Source organism: Rhyacophila brunnea, unplaced genomic scaffold (genome assembly GCF_057557595.1).
Source record: "Rhyacophila brunnea isolate RB1 unplaced genomic scaffold, BYU_Rbru_1.0 scaffold_4, whole genome shotgun sequence".
Taxonomy (NCBI): domain Eukaryota; kingdom Metazoa; phylum Arthropoda; class Insecta; order Trichoptera; family Rhyacophilidae; genus Rhyacophila; species Rhyacophila brunnea.
The window spans coordinates 44,413,413-44,439,781 of record NW_028233068.1 but is presented as its reverse complement, the minus strand read 5'-3'; the positions used below and the strand labels follow the sequence as shown (position 1 = coordinate 44,439,781).

The 26,369-nt window shown below is 33.1% G+C and overlaps 1 protein-coding gene across 2 annotated transcripts in view; it reads left to right on the top strand.

The window, feature by feature from the left end:
- Positions 1-26,369, top strand: part of LOC147067418 (apolipophorins-like) — a 98,536-nt gene that overhangs the window by 5,311 nt on the left and 66,856 nt on the right. For both annotated transcript variants that reach the window (XM_085953941.1, XM_085953940.1), the window contains exons 4-24: positions 408-572; positions 1,616-1,753; positions 2,475-2,664; positions 4,072-4,232; positions 5,157-5,245; positions 6,414-6,579; positions 7,330-7,518; positions 7,880-8,032; positions 8,386-8,536; positions 10,867-10,987; positions 12,439-12,601; positions 13,033-13,236; positions 14,951-15,130; positions 15,220-15,407; positions 16,008-16,119; positions 17,261-17,406; positions 18,294-18,544; positions 18,930-19,211; positions 21,550-21,830; positions 22,385-22,523; positions 23,940-24,103. In XM_085953941.1, the coding sequence (XP_085810067.1) occupies positions 408-572; positions 1,616-1,753; positions 2,475-2,664; positions 4,072-4,232; positions 5,157-5,245; positions 6,414-6,579; positions 7,330-7,518; positions 7,880-8,032; positions 8,386-8,536; positions 10,867-10,987; positions 12,439-12,601; positions 13,033-13,236; positions 14,951-15,130; positions 15,220-15,407; positions 16,008-16,119; positions 17,261-17,406; positions 18,294-18,544; positions 18,930-19,211; positions 21,550-21,830; positions 22,385-22,523; positions 23,940-24,103 (3,633 nt within the window). The remainder of the gene's footprint in view (positions 1-407; positions 573-1,615; positions 1,754-2,474; positions 2,665-4,071; positions 4,233-5,156; positions 5,246-6,413; positions 6,580-7,329; positions 7,519-7,879; positions 8,033-8,385; positions 8,537-10,866; positions 10,988-12,438; positions 12,602-13,032; positions 13,237-14,950; positions 15,131-15,219; positions 15,408-16,007; positions 16,120-17,260; positions 17,407-18,293; positions 18,545-18,929; positions 19,212-21,549; positions 21,831-22,384; positions 22,524-23,939; positions 24,104-26,369) is intronic.

The window sequence follows — 26,369 nt, the reverse complement described above, 5'->3', positions numbered from 1 at the left end:
GATTTTGTTAGGTTTTATTTATTATTATTATTGATAATTTTATACATATTAATAATAATTATATAGTCATAACTCTTTCATATACCTACTATGTAGGTATGTACATATTCTATACTTATGTATATAAATTGATTGAATTGGAATTTATGTGGCAGAGACACAAAACTTTCAGTTAAATCTACCATTTAAATTCCTAAATGTTTGTGCAACTGTAGAATTTCCAAAAAATTGTTTTACATTCCGTAGTGAAATACTTTCTAGTCAGATTCTGATAACTTTATCATTAGCTTGCCCGTCAAGTCCATTAATGAAAATGCTTATCCGATTCACAACAATAATTGAATTAGCGGCTTTAATTATCTTTCAATTAGTTTCAATAGTGTATTCACATTTCATATTTTTTACAGAAATATGCAGGCTCTGAAGATTTCCTCAAGCCAGTCCAGTTCAACATGCAAGATGGCGCTGTTAGCCCTCGCATTTGTGCCGAAGAAAATGATTCCGAGAAGTCCCTCAATATCAAGCGAGCAATACTGTCATTGTTCCAAACGGCGACTAAGCGAAAGACAGAAGTAAGATATAAGATAGTTCAGTAATTTTTGACTACATATGAAGCATGTGGAGCCGAGGATTGGATCCATCTGCATAGGGAACCAAGTTAGGTAAAGAAACTTCAAAGTTGAATAATATCCGTTTTACATAACTGTTTTCAACATGCTGTAGATGAGGTCTGGTTCTCAAATGATAAATTATTCCTGCAAAGATAAATTTTATTTATTATAACATTAAAAAAATGTATGTATACTTTTGTAAACCATTGTAAAGCAGAATAGCCTTCCATTCAGAGAAGAGCTCAAATTGCTTCCAAATAAAGAAAAAAAAAAAAAAACATTTCTTAATGTGTATTAGAATTTTTAGTGTTTGAACGGATTCAGATAAGGTAAGGTAAGTCCAAAACTAATAATTATATTGATTGCTATGACAATTATAACAACATTCTATAGGTAACTCATTGAATGTAATCCAATATCAGAAATATGATGGTTATAATTTTTTATACAAAGCAGTTACACAGTTGAATCACATAATTACAAGTTGCCATCGATCTCGGGTCCGCCTCTGTTGCGGGATGCAGATCAAGAAACTAACGAGTTCAGCAAAACCTGTTATGATGACCTTCACTCCGTGGATGCCCAGCCCATAAGCTCCGCTTTAGAGTGGAACTAGTGATTTACCCACTGTTGTATTTTTTGCCATATATTTGTTGTTTTACAAAATCTGACATGTTTAAAAATTCACTTAGGCTATAAGGCCTTGTCCACATGGCGTGTGTCTCACCGTGACTGAATGTGGACGCCTCGATGAGGTCACCTGTACCTCGACCGCATGCGACAGTCGTCACGGCGCGAGTGCTTGTGGATGACTCAACGAGTTCACATGTACCTGGAATGCGCGTGAGTCAAAACGCGCCATGTGGACAAGGCCTAAGTCTTAGGGTATAGGTTGGTATTGTTCAAAAGTAATGGGTACCTTAAAAAATAATGGTTACCTTTGCTAGGGAGTAACCTAATGATATTTTTTTATATTTAGAAAATAATGAAATTTTTTTTGACAGGTGGACGTTTTTGGGGTCTGTCGAACAAAGTTCATCACTATAGGAAACAGAGTTCAAAAGAAGAAGGATTTGAATTTATGCAAAGGAAACGGGCAGCATGGCTACGATGCACTTTACCGACTTTACAGTAGCGATCCCGTGAGTAATTTCTACTAATTTATGTAGAGGTCAGTTTGTCCATAGATGAGATCACACAATGTTTTTTGACCCCCCCCTTGTCATATTTCGTCACAATTTTATCACACTTCACAATACTTTTTCACAATAAATTTATTGAAGAATTTTTGGTTGGCGAGAAAGTTGGTGAACCTTTTTACGTACGGGTGCCAAAATTTCCCAAATAATATTTTTTGACTGTCGGACGTGCCGGGCAGTTTTTAATGGGAAAAACCGAAAAAAAAACACATGAAACAGAACACACAAAAAAAACAGCATTGATATTATTATGTCGTCATTATGTTTTAATATTATATAAGTATATCTATCTGTATTTAATTAAATGAAAGGTTTTTTTTGTCTTCAAAATATAACATTCGTGTGCCATGCATAATCATCTCGCGTGCCATAGGTTCGCCACCACTGCCATAGATCATAATAATGTGAGGAAGTGGGATACACAGATGATAGCACAAACCACCCAAGATATATGTACCTAGAGATGGATCGATGAAATAGTTAAATTAAATTAAGCAAAAGTATGTGGCAATGACAATTTGCAGGACCGAGAAGAGTGGAATCAGCTTGGAAAGGTTGCTGTTGATTGATCCAGGCTGATGAAGTTGATAACAATGATAAATTAAGTGGAAGTTAGTATTCACCATCCCGAGTATTGATAGTATTTTTGATTTTCTTCATTCAGTTGATCAATATTGCCAGCATCATGAAGGGAAGTTTGAAATCAGAAATTGAGCTCAAATCTGGAATCGTACAGTCGGCTATCACCCATGAGGAATATTTCTACAGACCGTTCTCCATTGGACAATCTGGTGCCAAAGCTATTGCTGGTTCGAGACTGGAGCTCAAGGAAACCAGTGAAGGGACTTTAACTGGTATACATACGCTTAAACTTTGTCTATTTTATATTGTAATATAAGGCATAGATAAAAAAATATATATGTTGGCACACTGATACAATGGCAATCAATTTAATAGACTAACATTCCATATTTAAATATTTTATTCCATCGGCAACACCTCAATTTTTTTATGGCAGATATTCAATTGTCACTTGTTTTGTAGCAGTTGTTTTTGTTTTCACTGGTTCTCTGGCATAGATAACAGACGTATATATATATATATATATATATAGATTCGTAAGTTCCATACAAGAAGATGCCCCCTATAATTGGCACCATCTATTGGCGTGACTAGAAGTTTTGGCTATGACAGAACCATAGATCCGAACCCAAAAAAGTATTTATAATTATAAAAACGAAATTGTGACAAAAATGAATAAAAGTCGATATTTCAATTCAGATAGGTACACTTTATTGCAATGATAATCATATTGACAAATTATGAGTAACAATATAAATTTATGAGGACATAATTATGTAATAATAATAATAGTAACGCACTCCCACCATGGAAATTATTTGTCAGCACTTCCTGTCAGATTGATGACTTCATTAATTATTTCATATGTTGTGTAGCTTGAAGATTTCTTTATAAATTTTCATCGCTTGACCATCAACAACATATTGATGTAGATTCTGAAACAATAATTTTAAAATCTACTCAATCTCAAAATATAAAATGACAATGGTCGCCATTTACACTTTTGTACGAATGCGCAAATATAATATAGACATTTTATATAGGTAGGTAGGTAATTTACTCAAACATAATCTTCTTTATATACCTACATATTTTTTATGTTTGCCTTGGTAGATTTGCAAACGTGAAAATTACAATAGGAAGGTACTATCATTATTTCGAAACCACGACTGCAAAGAAATTTCAAGGGGCATACAATTGTATATACCTATAAACATAATATAATAAAAGTAGACTTACCCATTAACTTATTTTATCAGCTATCGGATTGCAAAACCTTTTTATCAATATGGTTTAAAAACGCCGAACAGCAATATTATTCTGACACTTGACACTTGGACGACTGCTTTTGTTTTGAAAATATCATGTAGAATTGACATGAAATTTGAAAAGACTGATCGAAAGCTCGAATGTTGATTGGCTGGACCATGGGTGAGCTCTGATTGGTCATTGAAATGGCCTTGTATCATGCGACTTTGTGTGTGACCGTGCTACCATCTATTCTGAAAACTGAGTATTAGGTGGTCACGTTCGCTGTATGGAACTTTCATCCCCCTGTTCTCTGGTTCCATCTGGTTCTGATTATTTTTGATTGATTTTATTAGCTGCTTCTTTGATGTTTTTTTTCTCTTGTATTTTGTTTAGGTATTGAAGTAAATTAGTAACCCTGTTTCTTCCAGCCAATTGCATAGTGCCAAAGCCAATTACGTTTGTAATCTCGAAGACAACAGGTGATGAAAATAGCTTGGAGAACATTCAAAATGCTTTGAAAACAGCCACCCAATACTTGGATGGACATGTTCAGCCGAAATCTGCTTCATTCTTTACTGCGCTCATCAGAGTAAGGAAACTATAATTGATTAGGCATGCATGAAAAAGTCTATTCTTTGTAGAATCATTTCTAAATGATTGATAAAAATATGCGATATTGTATTTGTGACGGTATAGGCGGTATTGCTGTTTACCGATATGGCTGCTCAAGCCAGCATACTGTATTGAAAGAAAATCTTTGAAGATACTTTGTTGACGACCCGACCCTATTGATTGCTGATGTAAATCTCTGTTATACAAATTTTCTAACTATGAGTCAACCTACTGGAGATTATTATAGAATTGCACTTCTCTCGACTATATGACAGCCGGTACTCCATGTAGAACAACGGTTTTTAACCTTTTGCGGTAGCGGGCGCATTTGAGATTTGGGATAATAATGGCGGGCGCACATCAGATTTCTAAAAAAACAAGATTTAAGCATTATGTGTTACATTTATTATATCGGTAGATTATATATTTAATTACATTTAAACGCCTGTGAGGGCATTTACAAAAGAAGGAACCCATACAATTACATATAGAAAAAGAGATAAAAGACAATAAAGAGTAAAAAGATATTCAAAATAACACAGGATAGTGGATATATGACATTGCATTTCACTTACTAACTTTTCAAAGTCAGGAGTGTAAGATGATAATCCGATTCCTAAACAATTATCAAGGTTGGTATTAATTAGTAAGCCGAGATCTTGTTTTTGATTTTATCATATTCATGGTGGAAAATAAAGATTCGCACAAATATGTGGAACCAAAACGGGATTTAATTTTGTAAGCTCCTTTTTTCAAAAGAGGGTACTTTTTATGGTCAGCTAAATTCCAAATGTTTTCAGTCACTTGAGACATATTTAATAATATTCTTAATAATCTATTGAATATTTAATAATATTCAATAGATTGAGACATATTTAAAACATGTTCCTTTTTTTTACAGGTTCTGAGAGGTTCCAAAACTGATGACATTTACAAGGTTTATGCTAAGATCATCAACGATTCAAGTTATGCTAACAAGGAATTGGCCCAGTGAGTTAACAATAATTAAATCTTAACTGATATTGGGACTTAAAGGATAATTGTCCAAAGCTTAAAATCGGTGTTTTGAGTAAATCTAGTCTCAAAAATAGTTATGTTTTTCAGTTGTGTTTTGAGAACCTCACGAATTAACTGTTCTGCAAACAAGATGTTTATTTATTATATTGTCTATTGTATAGAAATTATTTGGATTATTTTGAATCGCATATTTTAAATTTAACCTCTTCCTTACCATTTTACTAGGTGGTAACTATCCAGCCGGATTTTTTTGGAATAAAATAAATCACTTTAAACATACTAAATATGTATGTATAGGATGATGAAAATTTTACATATCCACGTGTCTCGAGTTTTTGTGAATGTTTTCAGTCTAAAATGATAAATTTAATATTAATTTGAAAATATGCAATGTATTGTTTTCTTATTGTTTGAAAACATTATAATATATCATTATCTAAGAGGCCATTTCAAATCCTAATAGCTATACGTTAAAAAGCAATGATTATGAATTGGGCCGATCGGCCGTCATATTATCAAACCACCCATTTATTTTACAATTTGTTTTTTGGATTATATTTGGTCACAAGATCTTCTCATAAATTTCAAAATAAGATATTGTCTTCCCCATGAAAAACTAAAAGCAGTTTTAAAAATAAAACAAAGAAGTCTAGAGAAATAACTAAAATTTGATACCTTGATTGCGAACATCTTAAAATAATTTATGTGTTTGGTTAGAGCAATAATTGTAAACCCGCATTTAGACCAAGCAAGCAAATGTTTTGTTCTTCCCCCACTCCAGCGAAATTCTCACGCTTTTTGCTGAGCGAGCATAAGAATTTCGCTGGAGTGGGGAAAGAACAAACATTCGCTCGCTTGGTCTAAATGCGGCATAATATATTAACAAATGCAGCCGGATTGATCTTAGGTTTTCATTGTCACGTTAGTTCCACCGACCTTCATCAGGTTGTCAATTCAGAAGATCTTAGGGTCATTTAGTATTCCATAAGCACTGTTGTATAACTGCATTTGTCCAGTGGTTATACATTCCCCTCACGAGAAAGAAGATCATAAATATCAGCAATTGTTTACTTACTTATATGATTTAAAATAAATATGTTATATTTTGATCCTTTTGATAATAAATGTGTTTTTTGTACAGAAAAGTGTACCTAGACGCCTTGTTCCGATGTGGAACGGGAGATTCCATTGAAGTGACAATCAAGCTCATCAAGGACAAGCATCTCAATCCGTTGCAAACAAGATTGGCTTTCGCTTCTTTGACCAGTGTGCGCTATGCCTCCGTTGGCTCTCTCAACGCTGTTACCGTAAGAACTTCAAGTTATTAATTTAAAAAATAAATAATCAGTAACAAACAATGAAAATATTTACATTTAATGTAATTGATTAATTAGCATCACCTGTTTCTTTTCATGATACTTATATTAGAAGCGTTTATTTTCGAAAGCGGCTAAAACGATTTTATGCAATTTTGAGATAAATTGAAATAACATAATATTATATCTTTTACTACAGTTTTAGCTGATTTTGAAACTAAGCTAGATTTTTAATAATTAATATTGACGTATTTAGCTGAGTTTTGAAATTAAAACTCAGATTGTACTATATGGTAGACTAATATATTTATCAAAATATAATATATCCAACTCAAAATACTCGAAAAACCATTTTAGCAGCTTTTGAAAGTAAGCACTCCATTATACTATTTCAAATTAATAAAGTTTCAACAGAGAAAGAAGCAAACTATTTATAATATAATTTAAGCAAGTAATTTTCATCACCTTCTGGAGACACTGTATTATCATCATTTATTCATCATTGGTAATCCTTTTATTGACATGTGAAACTGAAAGAACTCAACTAAAGGCTTAACAAACTTGAGTAGCTCTTTCCTTCTTGATGGAAGAGGCATCCAGCGATTCACATTGTAGGCGTGTGTGGGATTCTATCTAAGTGGCAAAACTTTGGCGGCAAAACCACCGTGATTGGTTAAGAACTGGGAAGTCCAATAGTTTTGGCTATTAGTGTATTAAAAAGATATTTTTTCTTGAATAAAGGATCTACTGGACTCCCCCGATTTGCCAAACGAAGTGTACCTTGGAGCGGGGGCGTTGGCTGCAGCCCACTACCGGGAGCATGTTCGCTCTGAATACCATCATAAAAATGACGCCGTCATCGCACTTTCTGCTAAGCTGGTCTCTAAGTTAGGAACATGCAAGTCTACTACCAAGAGTGATGAAAATAAGGTTGGATATTCTTTTTGTATAATTTTTTAAATATTTGTAAATTATTTATGTCACTAACTTAAATTGCATTGCTCAAAAATTCTCAAAAATCTGTTAATACACAACATCGAGTTATATAATTTTTGTCATGAATTTTTAAAATAGTTTTTAGAATATGAAATATTTATAGAATGTTTGCTCAGTGTTTTTTGGTTAGCACGGGGCCCTATTTCTGCGAGTACTCAGAGTACCTATAAACCCTCTCATGGAATCTATCCTCCTGCTTTGGCACATTTTTTTTATGGGTTGATTCTAATCTAAGCATTCTGGGATCCACTATTGCATGATTATTATTGTTAATACAAGTATTTTAAAATTCCAGATAATGTTCATTTTGAAAGCCTTGAAGAATATTAGAAACATCGAAGATAATGCTGTTGACATATTGGTGAATTGCGCTTCAGATAAAAGTGTGGAACAGAGAGTTCGAGTTGCCGCACTTGAAACCTTCACGTCAGACCCATGTATCAAAGAAGTATGAAAGAGTATTTTTTACGTTATTTGTGCATGCAGTTCAATTGAGTTCCATTTCAATTTTACATCCTTATGTACTATGCAATTTGGTATCTACAATTTATTAAATAATGAACAGACTCGTTGCGGACTGCATTTCTCACAATGCCTGTATGTAATATTTGCATACACATCACCGTTGCATTGAAAGTGTGCGACTAGTTGAGGCAGCGGTGGGTCCCCAGCACGTCACTACGACTGATCACAAATCTCTGCTGTCACACATACTGACATGGTACTGCAATATTTATGGTCATTCATTGCAATGATAGAGAATGGCAAACACTTTGAAGAATTGTAAATTTTCTGTTTCAGCTTCAAACAGTCGCTTACAAAATTTTAGAAGACACTGAAGAAGATTCCGAGATGAGAATCAAGGCGTACTTGGCTCTGATTGAATGCCCATCCAAACACCTCGTTAAAACTCTGGAGGATCTTCTTTCTTCTGCAGATACAATTGATCAAGGTGAGCAAGACATTTCAGCAATCTAGGTAGGTATCTAGTCGGCTCTATTACTAACGAGGTTTGCACACAGAGAATCGATGCAACTTCAACATAATTTGAACTATGCAACAAAATTTATTTATCAAATTGTCATCATTATTTTGCCAACTAAGAAATTTATGGAAATATTATGAGTATTTTTCAGATCAGTTATCATTTGACATAATATAAAATTGAAGTACAGTGCATGTTTATTTTGCAATCATTTTTTTAATGCCTTTAACAAAAAAGTTTCCAAAAATTCAAACCAAAAAAGCTAATTTTCCACTATTATCAAGCGGTTCAAATGTATGGATACTAGTTGATTTTGTCATAATTAGGTAGGTCACAGGTAAAGCATATTGGGCAGAATCCTGTGGATGCGGGTTCGAGTTCTGCTGGGGGTCATATTTTTTTTGAAGATTTTTCTAGTAGGTATATACTTATCTTGTTTCAAATGATGTAAATTCAAAAAAGTTGTAATTATAAACATCTTCTATCATTGTGTCATCAGTTTGACGCATAACTTGCAAATGGCAATGGTGGAAAAGTTACGAAAAGTTAACGAGTTACATTTGCATCATAGCTGAGTTTGAATATGCAAACCTCTGTAGGGTGAATACCCTACCATCCGCATGACTTGGCAGGAAACCATTAATTTATAATTACAATGTATCTTGCAACATAATATTGTTAAAATAGCAAAACAAGCGATTTATGTGAATCAATCAATTTTTAACAGAAAGCTAATTTAGCAAAAATAATTTAATAATTCAATAAATTATTCACCAATATCACAAACTAATATATAATGCTATTTAAGTTTGCTATGATATGCACAAAAGTTGTTTGTAGGAAAATCAATCTTACACAATTATTAAACGTGCATAACTGTTCAAATTGAAATCAATTGTTTATACTTTACAAAATGAATTATGCATTACATAACAAAGCATGATTATCAAAATATTTAAGTACCTAGTTAATAGCAGCATTTTCTATTGTATCGAATCACTATAAAAACACTCAGCACATGAAATAAATATTGTCAGTCAGTTATTAAAGATTTAACCCTAAGGTTATCGTTCAGCTTCGCCCGGCCGATTTCGCAATCCATCAGAACGCATACTCGTGATTTCACTCAGCTAAATTATAAATCTGTAAACTCACCTGTAATAATTAAATTAATATTTATTTGGAAGGAGATAATAAAACCTGGGTTCATTTCATAAAATGTCAAACCAACCTACCCTGCCTGTTCCCTATTTCATCTCCTAGCCAAACCTCTATAAAACTACTATATTTGTCACATATATCGTCAATAATCCAATCACATCTCAGTAGCTTGGTATCAAAGTATCAAAGGGGGACGAATGCCACGTCCCTTTTACCACCACATTCATGTTTTAATTGATTATCAAATCTATCTTTCAAATAAAATCCACCAAGAGTATCAATAATGGTCGTTTTTACATGGATTTTTAAGTTTAAAATTTGTATGTAACATCAAAAACGGACACTTGACACCTATGTTCGCAAAGGCAGTGGACGTGTGCATGTTGATCAATCGCTAAGCTAGAATCTATTTAAAATATCATGGCTGCCGGTCTTGCAGCAGTGTGCTAATATCATTCTAATATCATTCTAATATAGAGGATCTCTGTCAATTTTTTTAAAATAAAGGTGTTTTCTAATTGATTTGAAGAAAACGCATTAATTTTAATTAACTGAAATGGACCCAAGTGTTCGGAAGCATGTAGTGAGAGAAAAGAACACAATAAAAGACTTTAAAGTATCTGTAAACATCATTATTAATTTTTAAACTTTCCATGTTTTCATATTTTTCAATAAAAATAAATTTTTGAACTACCTCGAAATTTATTAAATGTACTTACTTACATAGGTATCTATATTTATTATGCTCCATTATATTGTATGAAATTAAAAATCACCTCTCTTGTAAAATTTATTAAATGGCTCACTTTGATTGTACTGTTTCACTGAACAAAAATATCTAATGGGAAGAAAGAAATCCTTTTTTAATTTGACAGTTAGTGATATCGATGACTGCTTCTGGCTTTACCAGAATTATTCATCACAAACTATAATAATATAAACAGAAAAATAAATGGTCCTACTCATAGTAAATATTGATTGACAGTGGTAATGGTGTGTGTAATGTTTAATAATCTATGGTAAAAATTCAAAAAGTACTAACAGTATACTGATATGTTTGTTGCAACAAACTTATGTAAATTTTTCATCAACCAATCAGGTGTTAAATGACTATTAATTTTGTTTGTAACTTTCAGTCAAGTCATTCATTACATCGTCCTTGATCAACATCCAGGGGTCTCGTAGCAAAGCACTTGTCAAAACTCGTGTCATCTTCGGATCCTTCAACTACACAAATACGTACCAAAGAGATGGAAGGTACTACAGAATTATTATCATTGTAGGATTCAGTTTCCAATTATAGCCTGCAATGCTACTAAATTTTGAACAATAACTAAATACAATTGAAAACCCTCTGACAGGGCGAGATTTACCAAAGGGTTAAGGGGGGACATGCTCAGCGTAGGTCAAAATGGAGCTTTTATTGTATTTTCAAACCATGATCCTGGACATTCCTTAAACGTTGTAGATAATCTATTTATATAAATTTGAAGCCTTGTCAACATGAACCGTTTAAAAAAAAATCGGTTAGGTACATGTTTAAACATGCGCGTTAACATGATCTTACTCCCTACTTCAGTTTTAGTTTGTCAATTTATGGCTACGGCCGTATGTTGTAGCATACCAAAAAAATGGTGGATTTCAAAAAAAACACTACCTTATTCTTAGGTCAATAATTATTATAAAGTAATCATTATTCGTAGGATGTTTATCACACTTGAATGGTCTAAGACGTAGCTTATAATTAGTATCTTTAGAATTATCTTCAACTGTGTTAATCTTGCCCATTTTTTGAATAATAAAATGCCTAATAAAAATACTTTATGCAGTCATCAAATGTTTAAAATAAATATAACGGATAACAAGGCTTCAAAATTATATAAATAGATTATCTACAACGTTTAAGGAATGTCCAGGACCATGCTTTGAAAATACAATAAAAGCTCAATTTTGACCTACGGTGAGCATGTCCGCCCTTAATTAGTCTATTATATGTATAGCCCGTGGCCCCCAAATTGATAGAGGACCCGAAGCGCTATAATTATATTATTTATAGTTTTATCCTTATGCTGTGTTCTCACATGGTGATTTTTCTCAGTTGATTATAATTAATGATTGATACGTGGAACCATATTTCAACAAAGTTGAACAAAGTTGAGGTTCTTTCTACTTCCAGTCATTCCACAGTCGATCATCCTTATTTTGTGTCAACTGGTTTTCTAGGCAAGTAACCAAGGTGATATATAACTTGCATCAGAACATCAAACTGGTCTCGATCAGCACAGATTATTTTTCACAATGTTTTAGTCTATAATTTTTCTAGTTCGTCACTCAAAACATTCAAAATTTTGAAGAAAATGCGATTGCTAACTTAATTGTAACAGATGTCTGGCCTCTAGCCAAGGCTAAATCACTCACCCGAAAAGTGAAGGACGTGTCTTTTCTAGATTTTTTTCTAATATGTATGTTTCTAAGTTTTATCAAAATTACGTTATTTCTATAATGAAGAATTAAACATTCATATTCAATATTGAATAAAAAAATAAATAAGATATGTAGTTAAATGATCAAAATAATTGCCACATTTGTGAACCTTGAAAATAACGCAACTCGGATTGAACGCCTTTGTTCAACTGTAACAGTTTTTATACCGTTTATTAATATTTATAATAATATTATTATTTAATCGTTCATCATTTCTTTTGTAGGAAGTATTCCCAAGCATACCAGGCTGTCTATGATATTCAGGGTAGTTACATTCATCCTGTGATCCAATCCAATATCATCTACTCTCAAAATTGTTTTGTGCCCAGATCTGTCAATCTAAACCTTACAGCTTCAGTCTTTGGAAAAGATATCAATTTGATTGAGGTGAATATAATAACGTAATTAGTATTATTGAGGGCACCTATGTTGAATGTTATACTCAACATTCTTTGAATTTATTGTCAGAATATAAATACCCATACAGTTATATGTACAGTAAAACCTCGTTAATACGAATTCCATGGTACTGAAAATCGAAAAAAATTCGAATTACGAAATATGAAATGTATGGGGGAAAAATATTAAAATTTTATATTTTATGTTATATGCCAGGACTCTAAAATTATTTCGAATTACGAAATTCGAATAATGGAATTATCGAAAGGTATGGTTTTATATGTAAATTATGTTCAAGGGACTTTTTTTTGCGAAAATTTCGAATTATCAGTGTTCTTACTAACGAGGTTTTACTGTATACATTTTGGATTAAATATAAATGTTACACGTTTTCAAGCAATGATTTAATAAATTTTCAGTTTGGTGCTCGCCAAGACAACTTGAACCTCGTACTCGAAGAGTATTTTGGACCCAAGGGGAGTTTCAAATCACCACAGCGTATGTATGATAGTTGGAAGGAAACCACTGACAATATCTATGAAAAAATCCAAAAAAGATGGAACACATCTGGGCCAAAGTCAAAGAGGGATGTACAGGAACAGATCGCTGCTATGGGAAAGAAGGTTCCTTATTCATTATTTTGCATGACGTCTTCACTGCGCATCCATTTTTTCATTTGGTAATATTATGTTGAAAATTCGCTTTCAGTGGTAAATCAGATTATATGTTTTTGGATGTTTTTAAATTTTAGTAAAATGTTTGTAAATTCATAGTAAACTAAAATTTAAAAACATTCCTGCTGTTCTATTCTCTACACAAGGCGACCATCGACCGCTAAAGTGATAGTATTTATTACATAATATTTTTATTGAGGTATTATAATTGTTACAATAAGTTAGCCATCAACACTATCTATCTCGCTCTAAATTTTGTCACAGCTAAGAGTGGTGCTGTTAAAATATAGCACTTATTGAAACAATTACATCCAACTTATTGTAATTGTTACAATAAGTGCTAATACTTTGATACAAAACCTAGGTACCCTAAGTTTGATAATTTGTCACTTTATCACTTTAGCTGTCGATAAGTATAGAATAGACCCACTGATTTACCACAGAAAGCCAAACATATAAATATAGCTGCCCTGACAATTGATGTTTTCAGACTAATCAACATATTCACGCCATATCTACACGTAAATGTCCCAGTTAACGACACTTTAGTGGAAAATCTCACCTTTTGATTCATAAAAACGTTAAATTAACCTGGTTATCGGATATGTTTAAGATTAGAAGCATAATCAACGTCATTTATCTTATTAATTAAAAGAGACGAAGTTGCAATGTACCACTGATCGACATCCCATGTTCCATTTATCAACATACTTTGGTAGAAGTAGTCGACAGGGTTAGAGTGACAGATAACAGTGGTGAAAAGTGAAGGTAGGTAGGTTGTGGAAATCTGATATAGACAGTGCACATTAAACTGGTCCTCGTAAATAATAACCCTTTCAATAGATAATTCTACTAATGAAACTAACTTGAAAAGTGCATTAGAAATGATAATAAGAATTATAAAAAAAATACTAATTTGTCCGAGTGATCGATACGCTGTTGATCAGTGTGATTTTCAAAATATGTATGTCAGTATCAATATTCGACATGCTTATTTGAGTTTTGAAAACTATTATTACCTTAATAAACAGTTAAAACTTCTCTAATAATTATTGTTACGAATATAGAAAAACAAGTAAAGTCACATCTGATGTTCACAATGCTGAACTAAATAAAATACAATCTATAAGATCACTTCCTCCCTTCAAATCTTTACAACTTGTCGTATTCTACACAATGGTAGTTCATTTTGAAATATAAGCGCCTACATAGACTAATATGTTGCTGCCCTACAAATATAATTGTCTCTTAGTCGTCTCTTGTTACAATAATCTTTATTTTTACAACGAATATGTTGCCATTATATTATTATAAACCTTCAAAGACAAAATTGTCCATAACTATTCCATTTAACTTATATAATTTTGTTCCAAAGTGAAGCATGATATTGGATATAATGGGCCTCTACAAAGTGAACATACTGGATTAAAAGGATTTATAATAATTACCAAAAGCTAATGAAGTAACATTCATTAAGGGCCGACATGTAAATGTCGAAAATTGAGATTTTGTGGTATTTTTGAGTGCTAAGACTGAATAGAATTACAATGAAATGAACCAATGGACAAGATGGATAGATACCCATTTTTTTATGGCTTCATTGATATTTTTTTTCATATAAAAGTTATTTCTTCACCGAACTATACAAAGATTATTGTTACAGCTGAAGAAAGACATCGGTGAATACAAAGGAAATTTCGATCTCGACGTCTTTGTGAAACTCTTCGGTTCTGAAGCCATTTTCTTGTCTCTCGGAGACGATCAGCACTTCTCCGTTGAAACTATCATCGATAGAATATTCGATTATGTGGAAGGAGGAATCTATTCAGCCAAGAAATTCTCCGTAAGTTTAAAAATCATATTGAAAAAATTACAAATGTTAAAGTTAGATTTTGAACTGATAAAATTTTACTTAATCTATATTTATTCTAGCATGAAGTCCGATCTCACATTCTATTCTTGGATATGGAATTAGCATACCCCACATCATCAGGTATGTCTCTGAAACTCAATGCCGAAGGGGCTGCCACCACTAAACTCACTTTTGGAGGAGACTTTGACTTCAGACAGTTCTTCGGAGACATTTTCAATGCTAAGGTTGACTTTCAATTACAGCCAAGGTTAGTTTGTCTTAAATTATTTCACAATACATTGGAGAAGTACCGTGGAACAATTTCACATACAATCACACATTATTTTTAATGACAAAAAGAAAAATATTTGTGAAGATGGCATATGGATCCACATCCACCGTATTGTGTATATTTATTAAAGAATGTTGCATTCTATAAATCTTGTATTAGCAAAACCATTAGCAAGTGCAAGTGTGTAAAAAATTTAATTTTGAGAGATCCTGATGCCATCTACGAATCATAGTTAGTATCTATTGTAAATATCTTATATTTTAATAATATATAATATGTTTTTGAGGTAATTCGAAAAACATGTACATTCAATCCTGTCTATTATTGTACAATATTTAAAAATGTTCAGTGGTTTCCGTACCTCGTCATCATTTCTGATACTAAATAAAGGCTTTAGAATGTTTTGGCCTCTTCCAAATCCAACCACACTTATTTTATTATTGTTATTAACTGTAATTAAGACTTTTTTCTACTTATAGCTAATAGGTTTTATAAGGTCGTATCAAATAGTGGATTATTAAGTTTCATAGCAGACTCCAATTTACTAATGTAATTTATTTTTATTTTTTTTTGCAGTGCGAGTGTGGAGATAGTGGGAACCTTGTCTGTGGATGCTGATGCTTTCTCAACTGGACTGAAGGTCATGACCACATTGCAAACATCTACTGGTGTTCAAATCACTGGCAAGGTTAGATAATTTTTGTTACACTTGTTGGTCGTGATTGACACACCACGGCCCTCGTGGTTCAGTGCTTAAGGCAAAGTCTTCACTGAGCTTTTTTTAGAGAGGCACCTAGCGGAAAAATACGAAGCTTGCAATTTGAAACATTTTTTTGATAATTTACAATTTCAACTGTATTAATGAATAAATATGTATCTGAAAACATAAAAAAGAAAAATATTTTTTATTTTAAGTCAAAGACAAACTTACAATTGTAAAAAATGTAATAAAATGTAAATCTGTTGAATCGGACCGCACCCTATTATTACATATATTTTATGGTCATATTTATTATTAAAATTTAGTTTATTAAGTTTTCTAAGCATCACCTAAGAGATTTTTGAGTAATTCATAGTTTTAATATTTTTTATATCTATTTTAATAAACATCGATTTTTATAAATAATATAAATGTGTATAACTTGAAATCCTTTTTATTTATATCAAATCAATTATTTTTATAAATATAAATAAAATATTTATATAAATATAAATAAAAAGGATTTTGCCAGATCCAGGATTCGAATCTGCAACCCACTAAATAATAAGCCGCTCGGCCATCGTGGGCGATAATAGTTAATTAACAATATAAAATGGTGAAGGATGATGGTTTTGTATTTACAAATTTTCTTCATACTTCATCGTGTATCAATTAATGAAGTTCTTCTCTTGAATATTTGCATATTATTTAACATTGTTCATTTTAATTCAATGCAGTAATGCACAATCACATCGATAGGGATGTATGTTTTGGTGGTGGTTTCTTTCGGTGATAGCAAAATTGAAACTGCTACATATTCTTTTATTGTTGATATTACCCACACATGCACAGCTCCGCAAAGTTTTGAAATGTGATTCTGAACAGTTTGAATTCAACACGCATTTTTAATGTGCCATGAACGAATATTTGGGGCACTATGATATGAAAAAGTTTGATAACCTGTGACTTATTGTATTTTAACTATGGAAATCATATTTAATTTAATATCCATATACTTCCACACGGCATTCATCATGGGACCTTGGCATTACAACCGCCCAGTTGTTGTCTTGTGCCTAAAGACTTGTGGAGAGGAGAAACTCTTAAATTTTATTTTATTGATTTTTAGCTTCTGGATGGAAAAGGATTTGATGTAAAAGTTGGCCTTCCATTGGAGCGACAGGAAATAATCACCGCAAACAATGATGTAGTGTTTTATACCAGGGAAAGGGGTCATATGGATGTTGACAAAGTGCTAAAATTCAACAATCCAAGGTAATCTATTTTTAAGAAAAAATACATTAATATTACACATCAATAAGACAAATTTTTGATCAACCTCTATAAGACTAGTCACTGAAGCCTCCTGATATGATTTCGTGGAGGTCAGAAGTCAAGCAAGCCTGTGTAATTGCGCCCTTTCTTTTTAACATCATGAAGGACTACATAATGCTTAAGACGGTTCTCCCTAAACGTATGGGAATGGCTGGAGCAACATTCAGAGTGTCTCGGACTCACAACTGTATTCGGTTAAAACTAAATGCGGCCTGATGATGCCAGGAGTGAACTTCAAATTGGCTTGGCTGTTCTCCGGGAGACCTCCAAATACTATTATAGAGTATATTGCCGAAGTTACGGGATAGTGGTATGAACTGGAATGATGCAAGAAGACTGGCGAGCGACAGGGATTCTTAGAGGTACTGTGTTGTGTCCATATGCTGCAACTAAGGGGCGGGGTGGGGTCATTGTTTAAAAAATACAAATGAAAAATAAGATTATTCAGATAGGTACATACTTACTTCTTTACATTAATGAGACTACTTAGACACATAAAACCAAAGTTTATCTACACAGACAATAATAAAAAAAAAACAAGGAAATAAATTATGGTAGGTACATTTAATAAAGTTTCACTTTTGATTTACATTTATATTCGGTGACTACGATTTTAACATGCTGCACCTACAGGATGTATAATTATTATTATATACATACATATTATGTGTCTGAGAGTGTCCGTATTGGGAAAATTGTGAGATTGACTTGTCGTATTTAACGTAACCAGTATACCAGTGGAAGATACACAGAGGAAGATTTTCTTCAACATTATTTTACATATATTATGTATACAGGTATAATTCGAATTTTGTATTTCATTCCAGTTATAAGCCAACACCAGAATGCTACGAAAAATTGGCCAAGACGACCGGCTTAACACTCTGCTTCGAAATGGTGCAGCCTGCAAAAAGAAGTTCGGGTGATCTGGCGCCAGGAGAAGCTAGATTCCCTCTTAACGGACCTGCCAGCTACATCGTGTACTTCGAAAAGGCCGGCATCAAGTCATATAACTTCCGATCACTCTTAACTGATCAGGAAAAAGGAATAACTTGGGATATGTCCATTGATGCAGAAGGTATACACGTTGTTTCATATTGTTACTTCTGATCTATAAAAAGTGTTTAACATGAATGAATTGTATAGAACCGTAATTCTTCCCACATTCCCAGTGAATGTATTGTGGCATTGCAACATGATATTTTGTAGTACATACAATAATATTATATAACTACTGTACGAAAACATCTTCTTGGCTACGCTTCCAGACGCTGTTGTTTATTAAATGGGAGGAGCTTGTTAGTTTATAATGGAGATGCGGTTAAAAATGGGCGGAGCATGTTAGTTCACAGTATCAACACGTAGCCAAGAAGATGTTTTCGTACTATAGGTGGAAAACCCATCATAGGATGTAGGTACGGAGAAATTGTATCAATTTTTATATTCATGTTGATTTATTTCAGGTGCAAAATTACCCACTAAGTTTACTGCTAAGATCGATGTTATGAATACAGAATTCACCATGTCAGCCATACTAGACTCACCAATCAAGCGAATTGAAGTTTTGACTGTTGTCACGGACTCGGACAGCAAATGCTCTATCAGCACTAATTTATTATATGGGGATGATCAAACAAAAGGAGAAATTGGCTATTACATTGAAAAAATGGGGACAAGAACAACATATACACCAATTGTGGATTTCGTGAAGTCCGGATATAAGGGGAATATTCATCATGCAGTAGGTAAGACAATCTGGCATTTGGTCATCTTCTTGAACGTCTCAGTAAGTAGCAAAGCTAAAGAACAAATGGTTATTACGAGGAAGATGGGACCGACTGAATTTGCTCGTTATAAGCGTTACTCGTTTGAGCTCCTTTGGCATAAAGAAAAATGAAAAAAGGTGGCACTTGATACTTTTTTTTGTTGCATAAGCTTCTGTGGCATTAACATTTTAAAACTCAAATAATCGCATTAGTTTAAAAAAATAGATCATTTAAAAATAATGTTTTAATGTAAGGGTTTGGATAGCAATAAAAAAACATTTTGATATAAACAAATTTTATTATGCCAAATAAATACTGAAAAAATGGTCAAATTTGTTATGATTGTTACATGAGTTTGTTTGGCATAAAATTTGCCTTATAATATTAAATACGTTTTTGCCATTACAGCGATGATTTCAAAGCCTTTGGATTGTTTTTTTTTGTAATAACCGTCTATATACCCAATATTATTAATAATACTAAATCAAATCGTTACTACAAACTGGCTAAAATAACAAAATCATTATTCAAATTTAACATCATCATTTTTTCTCAAGGATTCGGGTGATTTTTTAAATACTTTTTTTAGTGTATATCAATCGTAATTGGATATAAAATAAGATGAAATTAGAAATAAGAGTTATTTTCTTTCATGGAAGTAAAAGTTTAGTGGACATAATTACTAAAATTACGTTAATAACCATATTTCAAAAGTAATCTAAAATATTTTAAGCAACAGCGTATGTGAAAGAAAAACGGATAAAACATGTTAAACGTACTGTGATTTTCCTCGTTTACAGGTTTAACACACATCGAAATTATTTTTCTAATCCTCCTTGAGCTCATTTTTAGTTTTTTTCACTGTTGAGAACGTATATTCAATAAGACAAATCTGACAGCTGTTTTGGTCTCGCGCTCTCCATGGAATAATGGCGGATAAGCTTCTGTGGCGTGCCGACATAACGACCAAAACAATTATGCCACAGAAAATAAATCTCTATTGTAAAATATCTATAATTATTTGAGCGATAAGGCTTTGTGGCATGATACATATCGATTTATAGAAAAAACCTACATTCAAATGTCAAAAATCGTAAAGTTGGCGCTTGAGCTCCTTTGGCACTCGGCGCCTCAACTTTGTCAGTCATACGTATTTATTTTCATTTAACTAAGACTATAAATTGCAGATTACACTACTGTAATTGGTATCCTTATGATCTTTTGTAGTTTTAATTAAAAAATGAAAAATTTTATGTCAAGCATTATGTCTTTGAAATGCATAATATGTACTAATACCTCAGAAGGAAGGACTCACGTGTAGGCTGGTGAAATTCTTCATAAAGCATTACTTATCTTTGGGAAGTGGAGACATCAAGGCGGACAGGATCAGTTATAACACATAAATTTAATTTATAATTCCGCACAGAATTACAATTTATTTAGACTAAAGCATAGACGAGCATTGTTGATATTACATTTACATTTAAAGAGGTCTTAGATTAGGCACCGCAATGTCGTTATGTTTGGGGTCGAGTCATTACCCTTATGTTATCCCATGCGCTGAGCACTGGTTCACTTTTTATCACTAAGGGTTTGGTTAACTATTATTAGGTTACACGAGTCGGTGATTAGGATTATTATCAACACTGTAATGTTTAAGGTGTACCGCTTTTATTAAGATAGCATAACTTTTGTTTGATTATTTTTAACACGAGTATACTAGACTGAAACAAGTGTTCAGCGTCCACCGTGCCGAGGTCGGACGGGGGTCGTTTATGTCGACTTCACCGTCGCCTCGTTACTGAAGGTAACTTTTAAAAATATCTAAAAAAAATATTAATGGCGAGGGGTACTTTCATGCTCGGAAGGCCCGGTATCAGAGGGGTGCGGGTTACTTGAGAGATTTTTGAAGCTCTCTGAACGGTACATTTAGCTTAGGAGCGAGCGGCCATAAATGCCCTTGGGTGCAGGTAATTTCGTTTGTGACCGTGGGACCGTACACGAAATTCGCCTCTTTTAGTCATTTTTGAAATATTATTTTGTAAGGCAGGGCTTTTCAACCTTTATTTGGGGGTGAAAAAACATTAGAGAAAAACCGGGATCCGGGGGCTCGAGCATTAACTCACTGATCCATGTATTTTTTTATGGATATTTTCTAATATTCATGATAAATTTAATGAAGATGTTATCGTTTTATATTGAATTATGGTAATAATCAGTAGAAAATTAGATTCATAGAGAGGTTAATTCAATTTTTGGTTGTGAATAATTTTAATTCTATAATTTTTATTGTTTAATATTGTTTTGTTGTTTCCAGGAGTGATGCACATTGATCAGCCTGATAACAAGATAATGCTCACTTTCGACGGACTAGGTTTGGTATTGGGAGATAACAAAGTCACCTTAGACGGAGTAAGCCTGATGGAATCAACTCGATTCACGTGGGATGTTAAAGGTGCCGGATCCGAGCACACCGCCGTTTCTACTGGAAAGATCCTATTCCGCAATGAAAATGGACTCAGCAGTGAAATTGACTTCCAAAATAGCTACAAGCCACAGTGGAACTTTTGGCACAAGGGGTCATTAAAAGAAAAACAAGTAAGTTTTGCTTATTAAATGAACTTACACTAAGTTTTATAGTTTGGTACTTATATAATACCTATCACATGATATAGAAAGAGATTTCACTTGTCATTTTAAAATTATTATAAATTGTATTACCTAAAAATAAAATTATTATAAACAAATAAATAAAATACAAACAAACAAAAAAATATGGCCATCTATTTCCGATACAACGGTGTTATGGCCCACTGCTTACATACATATTTCCGAACATGTCAGAGAATTGGTTAACTTATTTAACCTGGTAAATTGAGAGTCAACTGTATCTATATAATATTGACGGGTATACTGCAAAGAGAGGCTCATCGACAAAATAATAATTGTTTGAAATATAATAAAAGTGAAAAAAAGTAATAAAAATATTATTGTTATAAAATATCTGCTTCAAAACTGATGATGTTGGTACAAGAAAGGCAAAAACACCGGAGTGCATCCTAGAAAATAAAAAAATGTTTCAAAATACTAAAATCCCACAGCCATTTATATTCAAAAAAAATCTCCTAAAAAATTAATTTTATATTTTTCAGGTTGAAGAAATATCATCCTATGATCTAGAATTCTCTTTGGTTCACGGGCCAGACCGTGAATCCAAGTTGAATCTGATAAACTACAACCTCCATTTTGATACCAATGGTGAATATAACAACATGAACATCAAGGAAAAAAGTATGTTAATAATTTATTAGCTATACAATGATAATTTCATCATCATCATCAGCCTGTATCTATCCACTGCTGGATGCTGGATACCATTTCCATTTGAGAATAGCAAACTCTATTACATCGCAAACCCTTTTCTGTTTCCTTATCCACTCATTCCTCTTTTGTCCTTTGTTCAGTATGCACCTCTCCATATCACGTTGTGCTACTCTAAGTTTCTGGATCTCTCTTTTACTTAGGGTCCATGTTTCACACGTATATGTAATTACGGAAAGCACATACTGGTTGAAAACTTTGCGCTTTAGACACAGTGGGAGGTCACTTTTGAAGACATTATTCAGGCGGCCAAAAGCACTCCAGCCGAGCTTTTCTCTGCGAATAATTTCATCAAATATACATCCATCTATAAATAAATGATAATTTAAATTATATTGAATTCTATAGATTGGTATAAACATAAACCTATAAATAGTCAATAACTATTTTGGTTGTAACACTATCATCAAATAAAATTTAGAATTAGCTAACTAAAACTTTTGCATTGATTTAATCAGGCATGAGCAAAAAATTGAACATAAATTTAAAATCTCATTTCAAATCTTAACAATCACATTTGGAATTTAATACACTGCTCTGTCCTGTCTACACTAGTACATTTTTTTGTTCGTTAGATGATATAGCTAGACGTGCACTTTGCCTGCCTCAAACCGGTTTCAAATTTGCCATTTTTTGTGATGAAAGTGCTAGCACTTAGCTCCACCAGTGATGGATGTCCGTTCAACATAACGTCACTGTTACCAACTGGATGATTCTTGATTGAATTTTACACCAAATAAGCCAAAAATAATATAATTTTGAAGGATTCAAAATGAAAGATATTCTGTCTACCATAGTTTTTTCAAAATACTATGATTTTCACACCTTTGTATATCATTATTAAAAGATGACAACACTTCTTCCTGTGAAAAATTTAAATTTGGAAGACAAACTTTGTATTAGATGTAATTTTATTTACCTGCTTAGATAATGCTGAAGTTCATAAGTGGTGTTTTCAAAAATTGGGCAGGATTGCATACAATCATTGTATTTTTGTCTGACCATGTCCGATCCTAATAAGATTATATTGGTCTCCACAGCGTTGAGGTTTGTATTAACAAATTTTTGTTTTCACAAGAAATGGAAGTCAGCCACTTGCTCAACCTATTATGTCCATAATATGACTCATACATAAATTGAAAAACAATATGTGTACTTGTCAAACCCAAGATTTGAATCAAGGCCGCGTGGCGATCGTGGGTGTCAACATCATATATACCTAGGTGAAATCATACCATTACATTTGCTTGACTATTGTAATAGTCTTGAATTATGTAATAATTTATTATTAATATAATTTTTTGTCTTTTTTTGTATTCTTTATAGTCACATACCCAGTTTACGGATTGGAATCCATCGAAGAATTGGTCTACATCGAATATAAGAAGCTTTTATTTAGCCTCAATGGAAAGTTTATGAAACACACTCTGGACTTTGCTGTGCACTCTGAAAGCAATGAAACAGAAGACACTGAACTCACACGGCTCAGGGTAAACTAATTTTGTACAAAATAGCAAAATAATCATTGACCATTAGGAAACTACTCTGTTCAGCCTACCAGAGGCACCTAGCGAAAAAGCACGAATGAAAAATTTGAGACCATTTATTGATACTTAATTGACATTTTAACATATTTTGATTAATTAATTAACTTAATTAACTATAAATACTAAAAAGAATAAAAAAAAATTTTGAAAGTCACAGATATATTTATCATTAAAATTTAGTTTATGTTAGATGTCGCTAGGTGCCTCTGGCAGATGGAGCATTATTATTTAGTTATTTACTAGCGCAATGTCAAATCATTTATTTTTTTAAATCGACAAGCAATTGAATATAAAATTATTATATTTTACCAAATATGTAAATACAAACTAAGTTAATGATAAGCAGTATATAATATACTTTATTATTATTTCTGATACTATTACAAATATAATAATCTGTACCAGAGAGCTAGAGTAAATTAAGTTCAAATGGAACTCTTTCAGGATAACACAGTTTAAGATTACGAATTTCGGGTTTCCGCTATGAGTAGACCCGAAAGTATGAATTGCGCATGACAAATATAATAATTTAGGTAAAAAATCTGCACTAAACTCATTTATTGAAAAATTGGACTTACTGGTCCAGTGATACAGATAAGTATAATGACTAGATGCCCTGTACTAATTAAACTTGTAGAGATGACAATGACACCAGTGCAATGCTGGGTGAAGCTTCAAGCGGAAATAACCGAGCCATTTCTATCACTGAATGGCCTCAGGCAAGGTGACGCTCTAGCATGTCTTCTTTTTAATATTGCGCTAGAAAAGGCGGTACGGGATGCAAAGATTGATGCCCGTGGCAGCGGCCCGATATTTACTAAGTCTGTGCAGCTGCTGGCGTATACCGATGATATCGACATCATTGCCATATCAGAATTGGCGCTGATAAAGGCATTCACAGCCCTAGAAGCCTCTGCTAAAAGAATGGGCTTACAAATAAACGAGGCAAAAACTAATTACATGCCTGTATATGTCACACAACGAGAAGGCGCACCAAATTTAGATATTGGTGCATACAAGTTTGATACGGTCGATAGGTTCAAGAAACTTGAAAAGCCAGTACTCACCTACGCATCGGAACCTGGACATTAACTCTGCGAAATGAACGAGCCCTGAACACTTTTGAATGAAAAATTCTTCGCCGTATATACGGACCTATCAGGGATGGCACCAATTGGAGGACAAGATATAATGCTAAGCTCTATGGGCTGTACAAAGATTGCAGCGCAGTTCTATAAATTAAGATTGGGAGACTGCGATGGCTAGGTCATGTGCACCGTATGAATGACAATGAACCGGCAAAGAGAGTGATGCCCAGCAATCCAATAGGGCGTAGAAGAAGAGGCAGGCCAAAGATTCGCTGGTTGGATGGAGCTGCCAATGACTGCCGTATTCTGGGGGTACCGAATTGGAAAGCGGCAACACTGGATAGGGACAGGTAGAGGGAGCTGTTGGAGGAGGCCAAGACCCACATCGGGTTGTCGCGCCCCTGATGATGATGATGATGAGATGCCCGGTACTACTCGCAATAGGAGCAAATGTGGCGTGGGATGTTAAACTTAGTAGTAGGCGTAGTGGGGATATGGAATTAATACATAAAAGTGAAATATTTTTATCATACTGAGATGATATTATATTTTATCAATATTAGTTACTAATTTTTAAATAAGTTTTTAAAATGAACCTTGCCCACCCTACTCCAGTGCATAATATAAATGACAGTAAATGCTATAAATATTTGTTTCGAAAGTTTTAATATACCTAATATTATAATATTAAAAAAAATATTCTAAAGTTTGGGATACCAAAAAAATGTTACATAAACCGTTTTAATAATTTTTTAACATTCATTATTATATTGAAAATACATAATTTGGAACAGCCTCCGATACATACATGCACGTCTATTCTATACACAAGACTGCGTTCGGCCGCTACGGCAGTTATCTAGAGTAGGTTTTTATCAAAGTATTTAGCATTTATTGTAGCAATTACAATAAGTTAGCCATCTAAATAGTCAAGTTTCAAGTTTCGCTCTAAAATTTACCACTGCCAAAAGGGGTGCTGTTAAAATATAGCACTTATTGTAACAATTACAACTAATTTATTTACTTATAATACTTCGATACAAACCTACCCTGGATAACTGCCGTAGCGGCCGAAAGCAGTATTGTGTGTAGAACAGATGCGTTGATATATATTAGAAATA